We start from the raw sequence: 24,814 nt of genomic DNA on the forward strand, positions 1-24,814 counted from the left end.
TTCATAGCAGCTTGATCTTGATTTATTGATTATCCATTCAGAATTTTTAAGTGCTCTTCTGCTTCCCCAAATAATTCCCTTTTCATCCAGAGCCATTTTCCCTGCTCGCTCAGCTCAGTAGCCCTCTATCATACAAATCAGAAATGGAGTAACATGGTTTCTCTTTAGTTCTTTCTGTGAAAAGGTCTGGTGAGCATTCTAGAAGGGTACATGTGGATATAATCACTCTCAAATTACAATTTTGCTGTATGTTTAAACTATAGTATTAAAAGCTTGGAGATAAACAAATGATTTACTTCCGATACTTTTTGGTCTCTAGTCGAGAGGCATAACTATTGATTTTTCCCATTTGCTTTTCCATGTTTTTAACAGTTGGTTAACAAACTGCAAGAAGGTAGACATTTGGTTTTAATTTAAAAAATTATTTGTGACTATTTTTTGTTCCTATTTTGGTGAAATTGTTTGGTCAGTGTTAGATGTCAGCTTCTGAATTTCACATGTCATACCTTACACTGTGCCAGGTAAGTGGTTTTTAAGTTTATAGGATCTCTTCCGCTTTAGTTTATCATTAGATGTTATCTAATTTTAATGTTATCTAATAAAACTTGATAAAAACAAATTAATTTCTATAAACAGTAACATTTAAAAAATGAATTAGGTCAACCAAAGCAACTTTTTAAAGACTTGATAGGCATTGACTTATTTCAACCAGTGTTTCTAAGTAGTATAATTTTGGAAAATGATTATTTCTCTTAATGTAAAAACAATTATCGAGCACCCATTTTGTGCAGTGCCACTGGGTTGCTACAGGCTGGTATAAATTAGACCATAGATACATAGATTATTTCTTCAGGAAGCTTAACTCTATTAATTAAAGGGGACATTGGCATAACTGCACAAAGAATTTGAATAGGTTGATGGTCATGAGGATCCTAAGAGAGGTCACAAATCATGGCAATGGGACCCCAGAGGAGGATAGAATGACTTCTGACTGAAAGGGCTGGGATGACTTTAAAGCTTGGATAGGGGTGTACCTGAGAGATATAGGAAGGGCAAGGAAAGGAAAGGGTGAATAGGGCCTTAGGGAAGTTGTGACAGACACAGAGCACAGCATGCATAGTATATGAGATTTGATTTGATCTTTATCAATGAACAGTCTATAGGAGAGTTAAAACACAATATCTTAGGAGAGCTGCTTCTACTTTATAATTCACGCTTATTCTTAACTTGAGAACTTCAGACTTTGTTTAGCCAAGGAAAGCAGATAATATTTAACTGCTGAATTTAACTGTCTGAAATTTTTTGTGATTACCCATTTCTGGTTTGTATAACTAGAGCTCCTAATACTCCTTTTGGGATCCTAAGCCTGAGCCTGATCTGATCCCAGATGCAGAGGATTTAGTTGAAGTGATTATTGCATATAAATGGTGGTATTTATGAAGACTTTGTCTCTTAGAATCTAGAAAGAACAGGTTCTAATAATAGCTAATAGCAACTAACATTTATCATCATGCTGTGTTGCCTTCTAGTTCAGTGAAAGTCCGTGGAAGTTAGTTTACTGTATACCTATTATGTGCCTGATAGCATCAGCAATTATGGTACTAAATTACCATTTCCAAAGCCTTATTTATATAGCCATTACTATGTGCCAGTTACTATTCTAAAACCTTTTTATATATTTATTCTCATCACAATCCTGTGAAGCAGATACCATTTTATAGTTGAGGAATTCATGTACCTATTTAGTTGTTGAGCCCAAATTTGTATCCAAGTAGTCTTATGTTTTTCATTTCCCTGCAACAGTACTTCCCTTATTATTCACTATATCACATTTAATCCTAAATAGTTCTATCAAGGAGGTCTTATTTTCCTCAGTTTATAGATGAAGAAATACAGGTTCAGGCTAGTTAGTGGAAGTGTCCAGTTGGAACTAGGTCTGTGAAATTCCATTTCTGAGAACCAGTCTCCCACACTGTCCTGCCTATGCAGTAGTAGCCTGCTTGATTCGTCAGTGCTCCTGGTCAAACAAGCCCTTCTAAGGACACATCAGAAAGTCAGGCTGTAGGACCATTCTGTAGACTCATAAGGGGCTTGACTGATGGAGTAGAATGAGCTCACTTACCCCAGAGCAGTCCCTTGGCCTTCAAGCATTTCACATAGAGTATCTTTCCCTGACATGTCTCTCTCCTCCCTGCAAGAGCCCCCCAGTGAGGCTGCAGCTTCTCCAAGCAAGACAGATTTGAGGGCGTTAGTCCGTCATAATTATAGCACTAGGAAAAGTTTGACACAGTATCAAGTGGATTCTTCCTATCTCTCCAATATGAAGAATCAGGTTGAAAGATAATTGTTCTTGTTTATATTTATATTTTATATCTCATTTTATATCTCATCTTCATCATTCCAAATCATTAATAGTATCCTTTTTTAATTCCATAGGTTTTACAAAATGCACCAGATGAAATCCTAGTGGTAGCATCTTCCATGCTGTGTAATCTTCTTCTTGAATTTTCTCCAAGCAAAGAGGTTAGTATTGATTTTCTTTTCCTAGACTTTGCCCAGTCCAGCTAGAGCTTACTCAAATACTTTTTATAGTAGTTGACATTGAAATTTGTGGGTTGGGTTTAAAAACTACTTCGGAATTGTTTGATTGCATAGGGGTAGGGGTATGCAAATAAATCATTCATTTTAAAATACGGTTATCATTTCCCATTATTCTTTTTATTCTATCTAACATATTCAGCTTATTTAAAAGATATTACATCTTAAAGTCTATCTAAACTGCCTGAAACTGTGAATGTAAGAAATAATTTTTCTTACAAATAGTAAACTATTCTCAGGCTATCTTTACTAAAGAATAAATTAAGACTAAATTTTGTAAACCAGGATTATAAATCATTTCAAGGACATAACTGCTGTCATTGGAAAATCTTCTGATGTTTAATGTTAATGGTAGTTGTTTGGGGAGGGGTTGGATGGGGGTTCCCTTCTGCATTTTATAAAATATTTGAGTACTTATTCTTTTTTTTAATAGGAAAAACTAAAATATACCTTAATGAAGAAGGGGAAAACCTTATACAGTTAGTTTTATTATGTCATAATACCCCTGATCTGCCCAATCATGAACTCAGGTTTATTGTGCATTTAGTTGTCCCATTTGTGTTGAATTTATTTGCTGCATTATAACACTTGTAGGAGTTGACTATAATTAAGAAAGGTAGTATTAATAAGATGGAGGTTCTGGCCAGGCACGGTGGTTCATGCGTGTAAACCCAGCAGTTTGGGAGGCCAAGGCAGGCAGAACACTTGAGGTCAGGAGTTTGAGACCAGCCTAGCCAACATGGTGAAACCCCATCCCTGCTAAAAGTACAAAAATTAGCCGGGGGTGGTGGTGCATGCTTGTAATCCCAGCTACTCGGGAGGCTGAGGCAAGAGAATCACTTGAACCCGGGAGGCAAAGGTTGCAGTGAGCTGAGATCGCGCCACTGCACTGCAGCCTGGGCAAAAGAGGGAGACTCCATCTAAAATATAAAACAAAACAAAAAAACAAGATGGAGGTTCAGAAATAGTTATTCAACAAGCAGGAATCTTGGAACAAACAGGGCAAGACTGGTAGTTACTCTGATTGAAGAGAAAGGCAAAACAGTACACCAGAGCTTCCATCAGTTCTCTGCCCTGTAGATGGGGTCTTGGCCTGATGATAATCCAGTCACAGCTGGTGTACCACTGTTAATCATCCTTAACTGCTCTTATATTGCTCCAGATCTACCTTCAGGATATTTAGGGTCTAGTTAGGAAATAGGTGGATGAGCTCAGGCAAAGGATCACTAATACGATTTTTTTATATTGAAAAATTAACTCCCAACCGGGGCAACATAGCAAGACCTTGTCTCTACTAAAAATTAAACAATCAACCAGGCATGGCACACACACCTGTAGTTCTAGCTACTCGAGAGGCCGAGGCAGGAGAATTGTTTGAGCCTGGGAATTTGAGGTTGCAATGAGGTATGATCATGCCACTGCACTCCAGGCTGGGCTTCAGAGCGAGACCCTGTCTGAAAAAATTAAAATTAAAAAAAAAATAGATTCTGAACCAAAGTGGGGGAGGGAAATGCTATAAGAGCATTTTTTTTGTGCCAACTGACAAAATTAGAGTATGGGCTATAGATTTGATTAAAGTATTATTTTAATTTATTATTACCTTTCCTGAATTTGGTAACTGTACTATGGTTATCTAAGATAATATCCTTGTTTTTAGGAAATATACACTGAAATCTTAAGTGTAAAAGGGGCATGATGTATGCATCCTACTTTCACATGGTTGAGAAAAGATAGATAATGTGGATTAGGTACATAGTACGAGAGAGATGATAAATTAACAATGGCAAATGTTAAAAACTGGCGGATCTGGGAAAAGAATATCTGAGCGTTCCTTGTATTTTTTGCTACTTTATAAGTTTGAATTTATTTCAAAATAAGTTTTTAAAATATAATTTGTACAGTTGAGAAATGTATACCCCTTTTTCTGGGTATATAGATCTGAATTGCTTCTGACGTTTCTATAATCCTCTTGACAAGTGACCTTTTAAGCATTCATTGGTGATGGTAAATCTTAATCCTCTAAGGTTTGAATATTTTTTAGAAATTACCAAAAATTCATGTTCAGTCAAGTATCATAAATAAAGTTAAGTAGTTAGACTAAAGCATGGTATTTTAGATGTAAAATGTGGCATGACTGTAAAAGTACAGGACTGTTTTGCTTGTGTAATTGATAAGTAGTCCTGAAAATATCCTAAAAGATAAATTCTGCAGCATGTTTGGAATAAGACTGACAGCTTGGAAGGAGGATGATTTGGTTGTCTAAGTTCCTTTATATTTCTTTCCTTTACCAACCATATTACTTCATAGAGTTCGTAAGCAATGCACAAGATGTACACATAAAGCAGAAAGTGACAGAGTCTCAGCGAAAGATGAGAGTGGGGAGCTAGGTAATGGGATCATAAGGGTCTGTGTGAAATGTACAGGTAACTAGAATGTCTCCTGAATCCTCCAGGACTATAAGGATAAAAGGAAATGACAGAGTGGTTTGGTTTTGTTTTCTTTTTTCTTTCTTTTTTTTTTTTTTTTTTGGCTTTTCGGATTTATGAGAAAATAATTGTCTTTGCCCTTCTCAAGGTGATTTTTATGGCTACATCACTCCCTGCTTTGCAAAAGTTGCCTGGAATTGAGTAAGAGTGGGGAAGAAATCACAAAGTGCCAAGGTATGTGCATGTTTAGTTTGCAAACTGGACTTTAAAGCTGTGATTTTTTTTTTTTTCCCTGTCCAATGGCAGCCAATTTTGGAATCAGGAGCCGTAGAGCTACTTTGTGGATTAACTCAGAGTGAAAATCCTGCTTTACGAGTGAATGGAATTTGGGCTTTAATGGTACGTTTCACTTTTATATATATCATAACTTACAAAAGGAATACAGCTATTGTCTAAGTTAGAACTATAATGTATTATTTGAAATGTCTGGAATTTTCTTTTTCAAAAATCTTGCTATTTTGTTCTAGTTTTCTAATGACTAGGACCTAGAAGGCTTAGTATTAAACTAACAGATTTAACTGTAAGCAAGTTATGCCTCCGTTCTCTTATTTATTATTAAGAAAAGTGAACAGATGTTGAAACTTAGCTAATTCTGGGAAAATAAATTTTCCTTATCATGAACACATTATATTTTTGTGTAGTGCCACCTACTTTACAAAGCACTTTCATATCTCCTTTGCTCTTCAGAACAACTTTATGATACCAACCAGAGAGTTCTTACCATACTTTATAGATGAAGTAAACTAAGGCACAGAATGATTATTTTTTTAATTGGCAAATAAAAATTATGTGTGTTTATAAAGTACAACATGATGTTTTGAAAGATAAATAGATTGTGGGATGGCTAATTTGAGCTAATTAATTAACATGTGTATTACCTCACATATTTAACCATTTTTTGCAGAATGATTAACTTGTCGAAGGTAATAAAATTGGTGCATAAATACTTAATAATTTTTTAACAGTTTCTAGTAAATAATTTGTAATATATTGTAAAACTTTGAGGTTAGAGAACCATTTCTCCTTAAGATTATTAAAATTTTCTTGAAATTGTAAATAGAGTAATCCTAAATTGATTTTTAAAACATATTTATACTATTTACAATTTAATTGCTCTGTACCAGACACTATGCTGGGCGTTTTATATTTATCCCTAATTCTTATTTTAAGATATATTGGTATATATTCACTTTACAAATGGGAGACTAGGACTTGGGGAGGGTAAGTGAATTGTGAAGGTGAAGGCCTCACAGTTAATAATGGAAATGGGTTCAGAACCTTTTCCAAGCCTGTATTCTCCCTGTTCCATGCTATATCTGCTGTGTTTTTATACAGACTTTAGGATAGAAATAATTATCTTCTAAGAAAGCAACAAATCTGTAGTTTCACAGATATTTTTCTCCTGAACTTTGCACAGCTTTTAGCACTTCTCTTTCTTGAAACTCCTTCCCAGGACTTATTTTTTTTAAACTCACTTTCTACCTAGCTTCCTTTTCAACCTCTTCTCTGAGAACATTCCCCCAAGTTTCAGTTTCTGGTTTCCAATTCTCATTACATCAGTTTCAGGGACTTCATCTCATAACATGGTTTCAACTTCCTCTAATAGGTTACTTTGAAATCTACATATCCAGATGTAACTGTTACCTGTTTCCCACATCTATCACTTAAATGGCGTATGGGACTTCATTTCAGAATTCTCTGACATGCACAACTTTAATGTTGGAAACTGAACTTATTTCACTCCTCAAATCTGTACAAACTATCTTATTCTTGTCAGTCTTCATATTACCAGCTGCTGTGTTTTCTCTCTGCAAAATATAAAACCTTAGAGTCATCTCTGACCTGGGTCTCTTGACACATAGAGAGTATTCTTTTTGCTCTGCCATGCTGCCTCACATTATTATGTAACTTGATGGCTAATGTCTTAGCTCTTTAATTAAAATAAATTCCTGGAGGGCAACAACCACATATTATGTCTCTAGTTTACAAGATTTTTTTTTTCTTTCTTTTTTTTTTTTTTTTTTTTTGATACAGAGTCTCTCTTAGTTGCCCAGGCTGGAGTGTAGTGGCATAATCTCAGCTCACTGCAACCTCTGCCTCCTGGGTTCAAGTGATTCTTGTGCCTCAACCTCCTGAGTAGCTGGGATTACAGGCGTGTGCCACCACACGTGGCTATACAAGAGATTTTTGTATCAAAAGTTGATTTGTAAGTTGTTACTTGGAATTTATCATGGTTTTTGTTTTCTTCAGACATGTATAGCTTGGGATTAAGCTGGGTTAACCCATGATACAAATTAGAGAAAAAGAAGCAAAATAGCTACTAGCCACCCGGGATTACTGGTAGCTCAGACACACCTCCTACCCTCTGGAGAGCTTCCTGTGTGATACAGCCCAGCCATGCCAACACCTACCATAGTATTGTGAACACAAGAGATGTTTTCATGCCAGTAAAGTTAAGAAAACCCACTGCTTATTTTCTTCCGTGAGTACTTTGAAATCATTCTCAAAAGGCATGGCACAGTATAAGCATTAATAGTCATTTCATGTACAGCAGGCAACTTGATAACCATAAAGATATTCTCAAAAGTGATAAATGAGTTTTGTATTTATTTGAGAAGTCTTAAGACTTTCAAATGTCTGTACCTAAAAGTGGTCACATTCCTCATGTAGAAGTATATCTAAGAGTAACAGTTACGTTTCTCTTGACGGACAGAAATATAGGTGATTAACAAGAATCAGGAAGACAGATTGATTTATCCTTAAAGATTTTCTGCAGATTCTGTTTGTACTTTGAAAATTATCAGAGTTGGCCAAGCCTGGTGGCTCACACCTGTAATCTCAGCACTTTGGAAGGCCAAAGCAAGTGGATCATGGGGTCAGGAGTTCAAGACCAGCCTGGCCAACATGGTGAAACCCCATCTCTACTAAAGATACAAAAATTAGCCGGGCGTGGTGGCTCGCACCTGTACTCCCAGTTACTCAGGAGACTGAGGCAGAATTGCTTGAACCCGGGAGGCAGAGGTTGCAGTGAGCCGATATTGTGCCACTGCACACCAGCCTGGGCGACAGAGCAAGACTCTGTCTCAAAAAAATAAAAAATTTACCAGAGTTGCTATTAAAATATAATTTAATAAAGTAAATGTAGACATGATTCTTGCAACTTCTTTAATCCTTTCAGAATATGGCATTTCAGGCTGAACAAAAAATAAAAGCAGATATTTTACGAAGCTTGAGTACTGAACAGCTATTCCGGTTATTATCAGATTCAGATTTGAATGTGCTGATGAAGACATTGGGACTTCTTAGAAATCTCCTCTCCACTCGTCCTGTAAGTAAAATCACCCAGGCTTCCAAATTAGCTAGCCCTGCATATGCATTGCAAGACATTGCTCTCTCTCTGTGCTCTCATTAACATCTGCCCATGAGTGTGATTCAAATGCTGCCCCCTTCCAAAGAAACAAGGAGTTGATGTCTAAACCTGTCACCTTCGTAGGTGTTCTGGGAGCTGCTTCACCATATCACCCCCTATTCTCCACTCCTACACTGCTTATCCTGTCTCCCTCTAATCCCTGGAACAGAGGAAAACATGACCAGTGCCTACCTTGATTTGTTACTTTTTTCTTACCTGGTATGCTGTCCAGGATGGATTTTCTCATCTGCCTAAATCACTTATCTCTGGGGCCTCTGCTTCTTTCCCTTTAGAGAATTCTCAGAACCATTCCATAGACCATCTCCCTACCCACATTTACGGGATTGACCTCTGAAGATGCCAGTGTAGAAAGCAGTGGATACCTGTCAGAGTAGGAGAGGCTGAGCCTTGCTGGTGGGATACCTCTCAATGTTCTCTAATGTTCCCCTAGAAACAATGCAAGTGGCCTTCAGGTAGATGAGGAAATATGAGTGGTTCCCTTCTTTGTGCCCCACAAGTTGTCATTATGCATTTATTCTCCAAGATAGTATTAGGAAATCTACACTGTGTTTTCCATGTCTCTGGCTTCCCCCATTACCCCAGTCCATTTCTTATGCTCCCCCCCCGCTTTTTTTTTTTTTTTTTTTTGAGGCAGAGTCTTGCTCTTTCCCCCGGGCTGGAGTGCAGTGGCACAGTCTCCGGTCATTGCATCCTCCACTTCCCGGGTTCAAGTGATTCTTCTTTCTCAGTCTCCCAAGTAGCTGGGATTACAGGCGTGTACCACCATGCCCAGCTAATTTTTTGTATTTGTAGTAGAGACAGGGTTTTGCCGTGTTGGCCAGGCTGGTCTCGAACTCCTGACCTCAGGTGATTGGCCCACCTCGGCCCCCAAAAGTGCTGGGATTACAGGCGTGAGCCTACCGCACCTGGCCTTTGCTTCCTTTTTCTTTAATATATTTGGGTTTGAGGACCCCCAATGATTGTGCTTTCATATTCTGTCAGGTCAACTTTATGTATGTATGTATGTATGTGTAATGTGTATATACATATGTGTGTGTGTGTGTGTGTATGACATATTTGAAGGCAAACTGCAGCTTCAAAATATAATAAACACTGTTCTTTGGCATCTAGTTCTATATGCTATAGTGTTTTGCATGAAGTAGTTGTGAATCATATTGTTTTAACTTTTAGAAGCCTTGTATTCGTCCTGTGGTCTTTGTTTCTTTGATAATTATGGATTTCCCATTGTTTTACAGCATATAGATAAAATAATGAGTACTCATGGAAAGCAAATTATGCAAGCCGTCACTCTTATTCTAGAAGGGGAACATAACATTGAGGTCAAAGAGCAGGTACGTTGTTCCTTTTTCTTGGGGAATATTTTCTGAATGTGAGCACAAAGGAAGTTCTTAAGAGTCTCCTGAAATATTCAAATCTGCAGAAGACAGAGTACTGAGATGGGAAATGCTCTAGAGATAGGAAGAAATATCTTCCACCATCCCTTAAACTCTCTTTAAGACTTCTTCCTGAAATAGAGGAAAACATGACCAGCGTCTACAGTTTTGCTCTCTGTGTCATGCACTGTGCACACTGTCCCTGTCTCTACAGGAGCAGTCACCTTTCATCATCCTGGAATGAATCCTTTTTCCAGGATAAATAAGTGATTTCCAGGATAAATAAATAGTGGTTTCTAGCCCTCTCTGCCGCCATGCTCTCAACTCAAAATTCCTGCGACTCGCTGATAAAATAATTCCTCATCATGGAGATAGTTTTCATTTCTTTTCTCTTAGGCATCTTATTCCTCATCCCATAACCCTACTTCCATTAAGTTTCAGGAGGGCAAGTTAAGGGTAGGTATTAAAGTACGAAGCTGTGCATTTATCAGGACAGTTGGGAATTATTTTTCTTTATTTTCTGGGATTTATCATGGGAGTTTTAATGAATATATTTTATTTTGCTCTAAAAACAGAGGTCACCTGCAAACTTAAGATTTTAACACAGGACCAGAGATACTGGCAATCTTCAGTTTTTTGACATAGGTTTTGGCTACATGGTTATGTTCTCTTTCAAAATTCATTAAGCTGGACGGGTGCAGTGGCTCATGCCTGTAATCCCAGCACTTTGGGAGGCCGAGGCGGGCAGATCACGAGGTCAGGAGATCGAGACCATCCTGGCTAACACGGTGAAACCCCATCTCTACTAAAAAAATACAAAAAATTAGCCGGGCACGGTGGTGGGTGCCTGTAGTCCCAACTACTGGGGAGGCTGAGGCAGGAGAATGGCGTGAACCTGGGAGGTGGAGCTTGCAGTGAGCCGAGATAGCACCACTGCACTCTGACCTGGGCGGAAGAGCGAGACTCCGTCTCAAAAAAAAAAATTCATTAAGCTATAGACATATAGGTATGTCTATCTGAAAGAAACTCGCCCAAGGTCATCAGTAGAGAGTTGGACCCAGAGAGTCTAACTTCAGGGGCTGTGCTTCTCATCTTCTGTATTCTTGAGTTAAAGTAATTCAGCCAGCCTTGGAAGAACAGTCCAGGAAGTAAGAGTTGTAGGTCTTAGGAGCTGCAATTGAATTTGTGAGCAAAAAGTTGGTAGATTTGATAAAGTGATTTTAAGACAGATATTTTACGTGATATCTCTTAAAATTTTTTTTAAAACTATGTTTTGGTGAAAAAAATTTAACACAGAGAAAGTATAATCTCATAAGCATCACTAAAATTAGCTGAAATGAAATCCATTACTGAAACACAACAATGAAGAAAGTACATTGTTCAAAATGAACCATTGTACTTTGAGAGGATAGGAATGAATTTTGTCTATAAAGACAACTTACCTGGATAGAATTTCAGTAACTTGAAAAGCGAAGCAAGACAGAAAGGTGAGGCAAGATTTGAATGAGGGCAAAATGAAAGATCAACAACAGTATTGTTTTTGCAGGACACAAAGGAACTTTCTCATACAGATTTTGGAAATGATCTGGAAATAGGCGAGTATGGGAGGCTGAACAGTCAGCTGACTAGCTAGAAGTTTAATGCTTCTCAAAAGCACCTGATAAATTATTTTTTGACTGACATACAATTGACATACAATAAGCTGCACATATTTAAAGTATACAGTGTTTCAGTTTTGACACGTGCATCCACCTATGAAACTGTCACCACAGACAAGATAGTAAAACATGTATCACTGCCCTTAAATTGGGAACAAGACAAGTATGTCCATTTGTACCACTCCTGTTCAACATTGTGCTGGAATTCCTACCAAGCACAAGAAGGCAAGAAAAAGAAATAAGAGGTATACAGATTGGAAAGGACAGTATGAATGCCTATAATAGAAAATGCCATGGACTCACCAAAAATTCTAGAACTAATAAATGAGTTAAGCAAGGTCACAAGATAGAAAAGGCAGTTGTATTTTTATATACTAGCAGTGAACAATTGGATATGGAGATATTAAACAGTACCATTTGCAGTAACTTAGAAAAAAATGAAATTCTATGTAAAAATCTCACAAGGATCCGTATACTGAAAACTATAAAAACACTGATAATGAAAGAAATCCAGGACCCAAATAAATGGAGAGATATACCATGCTAAAATGTTGGTTCTCCCCAAGTTGATTTATAGATTAAGCACAGTCCCAAGCACAATCACAGCATGTTTGTTTATAAATATTACTATAGATGTAAATATCTAAAATCTGTGCCTTTACATATAGATTTTAAAATCTGTATGAAAAGGCAAAGGAACTAAAAAGCCAAAACAGTTGGGAAGAAAAAACAGGAACAATTGGAGGATTCACAACACCTTGTTTCAAGACTTAATTATAAAAGTACAGTAGTAATGAAGACAGTATGGTCTTAGCAAAAAAAGATAGCACATATTGACCAATGGAACAGATTAGAGAGTCCAGAAATAGACCCACACATATATGGCCAGTAGATTATTGACAAAGGTACAAAGGCAACTCGGTGGAGAAAGAATGGTCTTTTCAAGAAAAGATGCTGTACGAGTGCCAAAAAAAATTAACTTTGAACTATACCACACACTTGAGATAAAAATTTACTGATAGACGTAACATAAAAGGTAAAACTATAAAACTTAGAGAGAAAATGCAGGAGAAAATCTTTGAGATCTTAAATTAGGCGAAGAGTTCTTAGCTATGAAATTTAAAACATCATTTAGAAAAGAAGAAGGTCTTCATCAAACTGTAAAACTTCTGCGTCGTGAAATGCACTGTTAAGAGACTGAAACGACAAGCCATCCACTGGAAGGAATATTTGTGGATCAGATATCTGACAAATAACTTGTGTCCAGAATATTTGAAGAATTCTCAAAACAACAAGAAAACAACCAAACATAAAACTGAACAAACAATATGAACAGACACTGCACAATAAAATATCACTATGCATCTTTTAGAATAGCTAAAAATTTTTTTAAAACAGTACAGTTGCTAGCAAGGATGCAGAGCATCTAGTGGAAATGCAAAATAATACAGTCATTTTGGAAATGGTTTGACAGTTTCTTACAAAGTTGTACATATACGTGCCATACGACCCAGCAATCCCATTCCTAGCCATTTACTCACATAAAATGAAAACCTAAGTTCACACACATTCATAACAACTTTATTTGTATCACCAAAAATTAATCCCTCAACAAACTATGGTGCATTCATATAATGGGATATCACAGTCACAATAAAGAGGGACAAACTGTTGCTGTATGTAACAACATGGATGAATCTCAAATGCATTATGCTACATGAAAGATGCCAGATACAATACAAAAGGCAAGATAATATATGATCCCATCTATATGACCATCTGTAAAAGACAAAACAGTAGAGACAGAGAACAAATCAAAGGTATCCAAGGCTTAAAGGCTGGGGGCAGGATTTGACTATAAAGGGATAGCACAGGACAATTTAGGGAGGGAGGCAGTGATAGAACTGCTCTGTAAATGCTGACTGTACTGGTGGTTTTAAGATTCTATATATACATTTGGTAGGCCAGGCATGGTGGCTCACACCGTGATCCCAGCACTTTGGGAGGCTGAGGCAGGCGGATCACTTGAGGTCAGAAGTTCAGGACCAGCCTAGCAACATGGTGAAGCCCTGTCTTTACTAAAAATACAAAAATTAGCCAGGTATGGTCACGCACCTGTAGTCCCAGCTACTCGGGAGGCTGAGGCAGGAGAATCGCTTGAACCTGGGAAGCAGAGTTGCAGTAAGCCGAGATCACACCACTGCACTCCAGCCTGGGTGACACAGCAAGACTCCATCTCAAAAAAAAAAAAAAAAAAAAAAAAGATTCTATACATTTGGTAAATAAAATTACTACCAAAAGAGTGAATTTTACTGTATTTCATAATTCTGTTCTCATTTCTACAAATGAAATGCCAATTGGGATTTCGATCGTATTGTATTTATAAATAAATTTGGGAGGACGTGACATCTTAACAATATTGAGTCTTCCAATTCATGAATATATCTTCCCAATTAATTAGGTCTTCTTTAATTCTTCTTATAGCAGTGTTTTGTAGTTTTTGATATATACGTCTTGCACTCTTGGTCAGATTTATTCCTATTTCATATGTTTGATGTTTTTGTAAATTTTATTTTTAAAATTTTGATTTCCAGTTGTTCGTTGTTAGTATATGGTAATAAAATTTTCGTATGTCAGTCTTGTATCCTGCATTCTTGCCAAAGTCACTTTAAGTTATTTTGCGTGAATTACTTAAAATTTTCAACAAATGATCACATCTGTAAATAAAAATAGCTTTATTTCTTACTTTCCAATCTATATGCTATTTTGTTTTTCTTGTTTCATTGTCTAGCTAGAACTTGCAGTGTAATGAGATGAGGATGAACATATTTGTTTTGTTCCCAATATTAGAGGAAAGCACTCAGTCTTTCACTATTGAATATGTCGGGTGTAGGTTTTTCATAGATTCCCTTTATTAAAGAAAGGAAAAGAAATTATCTTCTAGTTTGTTGAGTTTTTACCATAAATAGATATTGGATTATTTTTACTTTATTTTTAAACCCCAAACATGAGCCATAGATTTTTTTTCAATCAATTACTTTCTTTTGCATCTGTTGAAATTGTTTTTTTAAACTCTGATTTATATGGTGAATTCATTTGATTCAGTTTCAAATGTTAAACTAACATATTTGAGGTAAACCTAATTTAGTCATTGTGTATTATCCTTTAGATATATTGTTAGATTCAATTTACTGAAATTTGGTAAGGAGTGTTTCACATCTATATTCATGAGGGGTATTGATGAATAGTTTTTTAATAATGTCTTTTTCTGGTTTTGGTATTGGGATAATGCTGGCCTTGGGGAATGAGGTGGAGGTGTTCGCTCTTCAATTTTCTGCAAAAATTTGTGAAGAATTAATTATTTTTTTCTTCAATTTTGATGGAATGCTACCAGTTGGAATCATCTGGATACGATGACTGTTTTATGGAAAGGTGTTTAACTACAAATTCAGATTGTTTAATAGAAATAGGACTACTCAGGTTATCTGTTTCTTGTGTGAGCTTTGGTATGTGTCTTTCAAGGAATTTGCTCATTTCATCTAAGTTTTCAAATTTATTAACATAAAACGGTTCATAATTTCTTATTCCTTTTTCAAGTCTGTAGTATCCTTTGCAATATCCCCTCTCTTGTTCTTTATATTGGTAATTCCTTTTTTTTTTTTTTTTCTTGGAGACAGAGTCTCGCTCTGTCACCCAGGCTGGAGTGCAGTGGCCGATCTCGGCTCACTGCAACCTCTGCCTCCCTGGTTCAAGCCTTTCTCCTGCCTCCACCTCCCAAGTAGCTGGGATTACAGGCATGTGTCACCACACCCTGCTAATTTTTGTATTTTTAGTAGATATGGGGTTTCACCATGTTGGCCAGGCTGGGCTCAAACTCCTGACCTCAGCTGATCTGCCCACCTCGGCCTCCCAAAGTGCTGGGATTACAGACATGAGCCACTGCGCCTGGCTGGTAATTCCTTTTTTCCTGTTCAGTCTGACCAGAGGTTTAGCAAAGAATCAGTTTTTGGTTTCATTGATTTTCCCACATTATTATTATTATTATTATTATTATTATTATATATTTTAAGACAGAGTCTCACTCTGTTGCCCAGGCTGGAGTGCAGTGGTGTGATCTTGGCTCACTGCAGCCTCCACCTCCTGGGTTCAGTCTATTCTCGGGCCTCAGCCTCCCGAGTAGCTGGAATTACAGGTGCCCACCACCATGCCTGGTTACTTTCTTTTTTTTTTTTTTTTTTTTTTTTTTGAGACAATCTCTCACTCTGTCGCCCAGGCTGGAGTGCAGTGGTGTGATCTCGGCTCACTGCAAGCTCCGTCTTCCGGGTTCACGCCATTCTCCTGCCTCAGCCTCCCGAATAGCTGGGATTATAGGCGCCTGCCACCATGCCAGGCTAATTTTTGTATTTTTAGTAGAGACGGGGTTTCACCATGTTGGCCAAGCTGGTCTTGAACTCTGAACCTAGTGATCCACCCACCTCGGCCTCCCACAGTGCTGGGATTACAGGCATGAGCCACCATGCCTGGCCAACTTTTTGTATTTTTAATAGAGATGGGGTTTCGCCATGTTGGCCAGGTTGACCTCAAACTCTTGACCTCAAGGGATCCACCTGCCTCGGCCTCCCAAAGTGCTGGGATTACAGGCATGAGCCACCGCACCCAGCCTGTTCTCTATTTCAGAGTTTAGCCAACTGTTTCTTTAAGAGGCAAGGTATATATTTTAATTTTTGCAGGCTCTGGTCTCTAGCAACTACTCCTCTGTGCTGTTCTAGCCTGGAAGCAACTATAGACAATACATAAGCAAGTAGATATGGCTGTCTTCCAATAAAAATTACCAAAAGAGACAGCAGACTGGATTTGGCCCAAACCATAGTTTACCAGTCTCTGCTCTATTTCCTTGATTTCCAATTGTTCATATTAGTATATACACTAATATGCATACATTAATGGTGTGGGGGGTGTGTGTGTGTGTGTAGTTTTTATCTGTTCCTTAGCTCACATATTCAATGAGTTGGCCCAATAATTGATTTCTTTTTTTTTTTTTTTTTTTTTTTTTTTGATAGAGAGTCTCACTCTGTTGCCAGGCTGGAGTGCAGTGACGCGATATCGGCTCACTGCAACCTTTGGCTCCCAGGTTTAATAGATTCTCCTGCCTCAGCCTCCTGAGTAGCTGGGACTACAGGCATGCGCCACCACACCCAGCTAGTTTTTGTACTTTTAGTAGAGATGGGGTTTCACCATATTGGCCAGGATGGTCTCAATCTCTTGACCTCGTAATCCACCCGCTTTGGTCTCCCAGAGTGCTGGGGTTACAGGTGTGAACCACCGCCCCGGCCTAATTGATTTCTTTAAGATTTGATTGCTTGTCTCCATAGGAATATTTACAGAGGGGTTTTATGAGCTTCAAAACAGAACTGTACCTCACGTTTTCATGCTGTTCAAGCCTGGGGATGCATGGGCGTATTCTAACACTACAAAAAGGGGAATTACTCACCTGTCTTGCTGACCTGGTCTGTTCTGAGGGATCTTCCCTGGAATTCCCCTTTATATTCCGTTTTAGTGGGTAAGAAGGGGTAGCTGTTTTCTAGGAGAGTCTAAAAGTGTTTACCATTTCTCTTCCCCCCATGAATACCTTGGTTATGAAGCCTTATTAAAATTCTTATTCATAATAAGGATCATTTCCATTCCTTCCTCTTAAGCTGCTCTGGCCAACCCATAGGATTGAGTCTTCTTGGTAAGAAATGGTGGGGAGATGGAGAACAAGAGAGTAATAAGCTATGATTCTTCCATGTGCTGCCCCCGCTCCTACTTCTCAGCCAGGTTTTACCTGTGTTCCCTAGATTGGCCTCACCCTCCGCATTTTGGTTTTGTCTTAGTAAAGCCTGGCAGAGACTGGTTGGTGAGGATTGGATCACTACCACTGATGAGTATCATTTTGCTGGCTTGCTCTTGGAAGGTGGGGTTGTTGTAAAGCTTGGTAAGGCTTTCTGTAATTACTTTAAGGAATTCGAGCAGAACTAGAAGGAATGTGGTATTGTGAGTCTGGTGTTGCCACATTTGGATTGCATGTCAAGACAAGTGATGGAGAGGGAGAGAGAAAAGAATACTTGTAGGCTGGGCATGGTGGCTCATGCCTGTAATCCCAGCACTTTGGGAGGCCAGGGCGGGTGGATCATGAGGTCAGGAGTTCGAGACCAGCCTGGCCAACATGGTGAAATCCCGTCTCTACTAAAAATACAAAAATTAGCTGGGCGTGTGGCACACACTTGTAATCCCAGTTACTTGGGAGACTAAGGCAGGGAGCATTGCTTGAACCCAGGAGGCAGAGGTTGCGGTGAGCCCAGATGCACTCTAGCCTGGTGACAGAGTGAGACTCCATCTCAAAAAAAAAAAAAAAAAAAAAAAAAAGAACACTCATTGTATTTAATTACCTTACCCTGTAGGCTCCGGTGGGGCTAGAATGTGGGAAAAGCAGCGATAATTCGCTTGGTTCTGATGTCATCTTGAACTTGGACTCCTAAAACATTGACTGTCAACTCTTCCCCAAACTAATTACTCCTGTTAATTACACTTGGCATGCTCATGTCTGCCGCTTCATAAGATCTTTTCCACAAGAGACTAACCAAAAAGAGTGCAGATTCATTATTATTGATTTCCTTAGAGTATTGTTCCTACCAAGAAATTTAAGACAGGTTCACCATGTACCAGTGCTTATATACCAGATCACCAGAAATCTGACACCTTCTCCAGATCAGATAATGTCTGTCCCACTTCTTGGGCACATAAAGGCCTCCTCAACATGATCTAACTGCCCTGGAATAAATAGTTCCCCAGTGTTTGCTTAGCTATTGGACTATACAATTTATGTTTCATGTCTACTGTGTCTCAGAGGCAGCCTTTTCTGGTTTCACACCTCAGGACTTACTCCCTAATAATCTAGTTACAGCAGTGTGTTAATCTAGGAGAAATAAAACCACGCACGCTTTAGGATATTTTGGGGCTTGGGCCACTGCAAGAAAACAATCTCCTCAATTAGCTTAATTAGCTTGTCTTGCAAAGAAAAAGTTTAAAATTGGAGAAAATTATGTGAATCTGTATCCCAGCTTCACCTCTCATTCCTTTGAGGTATTCCTGACTGGGTTCCAGGACTGTGTCACTTCCTCCGGGAAGTTTTCCCTAACCCTTGCAGTATCCAACAAGTGCTCTTTCTTCATGCCTTCTCTATTCTCTGTTTACTTCAATCACAGTGAAATGTAATTGTTTGTGTGACAGCTTCAAAGTCAGGGAGTGTGTTTTTTTTTTCCTGCCTCATCCTGATGCCCTGCAGAGGGCATACCCATAATAGTTACTTAGTAAATGGTTTGTTGAATTGCTAAGCTTGGCACTGTTGGTATCCCTATCATAGTCCTTTCACCATTATCTTAATTTTTGCCTCCTGCTGGTCTGGCTTTGAGAATGGAACAGCTGACAAGAACAGTTTTTCCTTTGAGAAGACTGCAGTCACCAGTGCAGTGGTTGTCCTCAAGGTGTACTGTCCTGCCAGCTGGCACAGGCTTCCTCCAGTCTTCACATTAGACCAGCCTGGACTAAGTTGCTTCATACATTTTACTTCTTTTCTCTTCCCCTAACAGGGTTCAAAAAAGTTAAAAGGTCCTAAGTGCACATGGCTGGTGTAGCTGGTGGACAGGGTCTAGGCCTTCACCCAGAAGGTCATGAGCTTAGGAGCAAGCAGCAGGTGGAGGCCTAGGAAAGGGAGGCTTCCCTGGGAGGGGAGTTGCAACACCTACAGAGCTTCCACCAAAGAGACTACATTGTTGAAGGAACATTGTGGTTTGTCACAAGAGCTTCTCTTAGAAATGAGATTTTCAAGAAAAATAATAAGTTACATTTTCTCTTTGATTTGATAGTCTGACCTATACAAAATAGCTGCCTTTGACCAGCTATGGCTTCCCATAGCTCAGGAAGAAACCACCAAAGTGTTGGGGTTCTCTTTTGCCTAAGGTAGATTTTGTTTGGGTGTGGTTACTGTTACTAGCAATGATGTCAGCAGATGAGAAATCAGGGCATTGAGAGTGGAACCTGTGAGAATCCATGTACCTTCAAGTGAAAAATTGCCCAAGCTCTTGAGACAGCTTGACTCTGGGACTTCAGAGCTTTCCTGACTGTTGGCCCTTTGTTCTTTTCCAGACACTGTGCATCTTAGCCAACATAGCGGATGGGACAACAGCAAAAGATCTTATTATGACCAATGATGATATCCTACAGAAAATCAAGTATTACATGGTGAGCCCTTGTCCCCTTTCACCGTAGGATTAGAATGCAGGGACTGTTGCGTTTTTAACTCAAAATAAATTGTGCAGAGATTTTAAAAAGAGGAAAAGAATAGATTACTCCGTGCCTCCTCAGATTCAAAGAACTCTCTTCCATCCTGAAGAAAAAGAAAAAACACCAACTCCTTGAAGCTTGTACCACTTGGTAATATTATTACCTGCCAGTCCACTCCCTGCCCTTGTCATCTACTGGTTGCTTCCCTCTTACTGAGTGAAGACCCGGGCTCTTGGCTTTCTCTCAGTGGCCTCCAGTCCCTGTCTTCCGTCTCAAGGCTTCAGTCCCATGGTGGATGAACCCTCTAGCCCCCTGGCACCATAGTTCCTTTACCTGTTTGCTTCTAAACAATCTCCTACCTACTGCCATGGCCATACCCTGCATCTGATCATCACCAGAGACTGCCCATTGCCAAAATGTGGGTATCAAAAAGCCCTCCACTTCTCATTCTGTCAACATCTCCTGACAAAATTCTAATCATGGAGGAAGCCTCCCCTTGTCACACCAATCTGTCTTCTCTATCCCTGCCATGTCAGAGTTAACAACTGCAGAGAAAGGCACAGAACCCCACATGGGCACAGCTCCTCCTGGTGTCCTTCAGTGATTCTCTAGGAAGCTGGCACCCTCATTCTCCATGAGAATATATTCTTACCTGCCCCTCATTCTTTAGACCTCACCTCTTCCCTCCCCCATTACAGTTAGTGATGACCTCAGCTTTTTGTCTTATTAAGAGAAGAGAAACTAAAATCCTTCAGTGGCTCCTTGTTATACCTTGAATAAAGTTCATATGCCCTTATGATGGCCTGTCAAGTCCTACGTGACCTAACCCATTCATATCCCCAACTTATCTTATTCCTCTCTTCCTTTGTTCACTGCACTGGCCACTTGAAGTTTCTCAAAAAGGCCATGTTCTTTCCTTCCTTGGGACCTTCACACATACTGGCTTCTCTGCCTGGGACACTTTTCTTCTCTCTGTTTCACCCTTCAAATCTCAGCTGAACTTATACTTTCTTACTGGACTCTTGCCCTTATAGATTATTCCTCATTACTGCATTTTGTTCACTTCCTTCAGAGCACTTAGCTCAGTTTTAGTGATATATGTTTGTGTGCCTACTGGGTGTCTTTACCACAGTGTAAGTTCCATGAGGGCAGGGACCATGTCAGCTTTGCGCACAATTGTATATCCACCATGGTGTCTGGCCCTTAGCATATGCTTGGTAAATATTTGTTGAATGAAAACCTTACCACTTCAACCAGGGATTCCCTTATCTTTCCAATACTAATCCACACTGTATCCATAATCACTTAAAAAGTTTTCCTTAACTTCTCATACCCATCGAGACATACCCATTTCTCTGTTATTCAAAGACAAAGCCAAACTTCTTTTTATTTTGAGACAGGGTCTCACTCTGTCACCCAGACTGGAGTGCAGTGACGTGATCTTGGCTCACCACAACTTCCACCTGTAGGTTCAAGTGATTCTCCTGCCTCAGCCTCCTGAGTAGCTGGGATTACAGGCGCGGCACTATTGCCCGGCTAATTTTTGTATTTTTAGAAGAGATGGGGTTTCACCATGTTGGCCAGGCTGGTCTCAAACTCCTGATCTCAAATGATCCACCTGCCTCGGCCTCCCAAAGTGCTGGGATTACAGGCATGAGCCACTGTGCCCAGCCTTCAAAGCCAGACTTCTTAAAAGCATCTTTTCTGTACATACTGCCTCCTTCTTTACCTCTAAAGTCATTCTTTAACCTGCTCTGTTTCACCTCTGCCCCCATCATTCAACTGAAACTTAGGGCCACCAATGACTTCCATGATGCCAAATCCAAAGGATCCTTTTCTCTTTTCATCTTACCCCACTTACAGCAGACTTCAACCCAGCTGACTATTTCCTCCTCCTGGAAATATCCTTTTCTCTTGGCTTGTGTGACACCATACCTCCCTACTTATCTCTGGACCTTTTCTCTTCTCTCCTACACGTGCTCTCCTGAGATCAGCAGATCACAACCTTCATTGTACAATAGGACCTCTTAGGGAGCTTTCAAAGATTACTGCTTTGTCTCCTCCCTCCCAAGATTCTTATTTAATATATCTAGGGTTATAGCCTGGGCATCAGGATTTTTTTTTAAGATCACTGGGTGGTTCTTACGTACAGACAGAGTTGAGAACCATTGCCTTAGGAGAATCTCATCCACCCCCATAGCTTATACTGTCATCACGGTGCTGACAATACACTGTAATTTCCAAATGTGTTTCCCAGCCTAGACCTCTCTTCCAAACTCTGGACTTATATATCCTCCTGCCCTTTCAGCATCTCCATGTGGCTGTCTGATAGCATCTTGGAATCTGTCTTGATTTCTCCAGCTCTGTCCCCTCATTCACTCAATTTATCAACAAGTCCTATCTGCCCTTCTTCCAAAACTGATCTTGAATCCAATTACTCCTTTTCATCACCACTGCCCCCACCCTAGTCAGTCCAAGTCACAGCACGTTATGCCTGATTAACTATATAACAGTATCCTCCTTGACACTTCCTCACTGTCACTCCAATCCCTTCAGCCCAAGTGGTCTTCTAAAAATGTAAATCAGATCTTGTCCCTCCACTGTTTAAATCTTTCAGGGGCTTCCTCTCAACACAGAATGAAATCCAGAGTCCTTACTGTGGCCTACAAGTTCGCACAATTTGGCTACACCTACTTCTCTGAACAGACAGCTCCTTCTTACTTCAGACCTTTTCAGGAACTTTTTCTTCTGCTTGGAATTTCAAGCCCCTTGCTCTTTGCACATCTGGCACCTTCCTATTCTTTAAGTCTCTGTTTAAGTATTGCCACCCTCAAAGAGATCTGTTTTGTGCATTCCACCTAAATTAAGTTCCCACCCCTCCACCCTCCAGTTTTCTCTATCCTCATAGTAATAATTTGTGTCCTCAAAAAATATTGAATGAATGATGAATAAACTTATGCATAGTAAATGCATATTTGTTATAGTATATACAAGCTCATTTATTCAACAAATATTGATTGATTGTCTGAGGCTGGGAGCAGATAAGTTTTATTCTGTTTTGTCTTAAGGGAGCCCAAACTGGACATCTCCTTAAAAGTGTTGGCAGTTAGAAGAAGAAAGAATCACTAGCCATAGAATTCTACTGGAGGAAGCCACATCCATTTCTTTGTCTCTGCTTAGTTGAAATATAGTCCTACATGAGAAGATAAGTCTGTCTTAGCCTTGAAAAAACCATTGAGCATATTTTGCCATTGATACTCCCTCAAATGTGCATAAATTATTTAAACATACTAGAAATTTTTTTTATTGACCAATAGGACAATCATCTATAAAGTTTATTTTATTATTGAGTCCTTTTTCATTCAGGCGAAAACACCCTATCCAAAGCAACCAGAAATGGTTGTACTTTCAGTACATAAAGCAAAATAAATAAGAATTGTATTTAGAAGAATAGGAGGCTCATCAGTGATAGTAAAGACATTTGAGAAATCAACTAGCGATTTCATCAAGTTTTGGGGGATATTCCTTTAGAAATAGGAGTAATTTAATTATTCCAGAAGCTGAATGTATTATATAATGCTTCTTGTTTTCAGCAAGTTGTGTCAGAGGAGTAAACCATTTATAGATTGTGTGTGTGTGAAAGTCTAGGTGTTACAGAACTTCCTGACCATATATTCACTTTCTTCCCCAAAGGAATTATTGGGCCATTTGAATAAGATAACCAGTAGCTTAAGAGATAAATACCAAATGCACATCCACCCCGTGTATGTTGGCTGTTGGTGACCTGGAAACATAGCCTAAGTCGAAAGCATAGAATTGTCATATGACAGTGTTTCCTCATGCATGGATTGAATCATAAATTGCAAACTGTACCCATAGCCCTAGAGGTGTTTTGTTTGTCCAGCCAGATGGTTTTTTAAATTTGAATTTGAATGTCTTTTGGCAAGGCTTGTACTCCTCAATTTGCCAGATTCTCCACTGTCCCTTGTTAAAATCTTTAGCCCAACCCTTTTACTCATTAGTGTTAACTTCATGGCCCCTCAAGACATTTGAGTTTGAGGACTCTTCTTCAGACTTTTTTTTTCTTTTTTTTGAGACGGAGTCTCGCTCTGTCACCCAGGCTGAGTGCAATGGCGCGATCTCGGCTCACTGCAACCTCTGCCTCCCAGGTTGAAGCGATTCTCCTGCCTCAGCCTCCCTAGTAGCTGAGATTACAGACGCCCGCCACTACACCCGGCAAATTTTTGTATTTTTAGTAGAGACGGGGTTTCACTGTGTTAATCATCCTAGTCTCGAACACCTGACCTCGAACTTCCACCTGCCTTGGTCTCCCAAAGTGCTGGGATTACAGGCATGAGCCACCTCACCTGGCCCTACTTCAGACTTTTAGGTTATAGGAATTGCCTATGGTAGGTCCCCCCAAAAAAAGATCTAAAATGAGATTACCACCATTTTGATTTTTTTTTCTTTTTCTGTATTAATAGGGCCATTCACATGTTAAACTGCAGCTTGCAGCCATGTTTTGTATATCAAACCTCATATGGAATGAAGAGGAAGGTAAGAGATTGGTGAGATTTGTTTTGAAAAAAATTATGGGAAGAGTGTCTTGCACAGGGAAGCTAGCAGGTGCCCCGGAGATCCTGGGCAGAGGCTCTGTTCTTGGACCGTCTGGCCCAAGCACCCTCCAGAGTTGCCCTGGTATGAGAATCAGTGGAACTAGCCCAAGTCAGCTGGGCAGTCAACACTGAGTGCCCCGTTGGAGCCAACTCTATACCAGATTCAAGGAGGGAGAGTGAGAAGTAAGTGACAGTCCCCTCCAGGAGAGAGCTGATGAGGAGGATGGTGAGATGCACTTGAAGAAGGTGAGAGGAGAGAGTGGGTGGGAGGATGAGCCTTTCTTTTTGAGCAGAGGAAGCACATATGAGGACTACAGGCAGATAAGCGTGA

General features: G+C 39.4%; 2 protein-coding genes across 9 annotated transcripts in view; one reads left to right on the forward strand and one right to left on the reverse strand.

Annotated features, from left to right (window-relative positions):
• The window catches only part of ARMC8 (armadillo repeat containing 8), a 110,923-nt gene that overhangs the window by 79,066 nt on the left and 7,043 nt on the right, over window positions 1-24,814 (forward strand). For 6 of the 7 annotated variants that reach the window (XM_019024061.4, XM_031009291.3, XM_031009290.3 and 3 more), the window contains 6 exons: window positions 2,437-2,523; window positions 5,331-5,423; window positions 8,263-8,412; window positions 9,750-9,845; window positions 19,730-19,825; window positions 24,352-24,424. In XM_019024061.4, the coding sequence (XP_018879606.1) occupies window positions 2,437-2,523; window positions 5,331-5,423; window positions 8,263-8,412; window positions 9,750-9,845; window positions 19,730-19,825; window positions 24,352-24,424 (595 nt within the window). The other variant, XM_055383417.2, reaches the window with a different exon arrangement.
• NME9 (NME/NM23 family member 9) overlaps window positions 1-24,814 on the reverse strand; it is a 75,153-nt gene that overhangs the window by 9,950 nt on the left and 40,389 nt on the right. The gene's annotated exons all lie outside the window — the stretch shown is intronic.

Source organism: Gorilla gorilla, chromosome 2 (assembly GCF_029281585.2).
Source record: "Gorilla gorilla gorilla isolate KB3781 chromosome 2, NHGRI_mGorGor1-v2.1_pri, whole genome shotgun sequence".
Classification (NCBI taxonomy): Eukaryota; Metazoa; Chordata; class Mammalia; order Primates; family Hominidae; genus Gorilla; species Gorilla gorilla.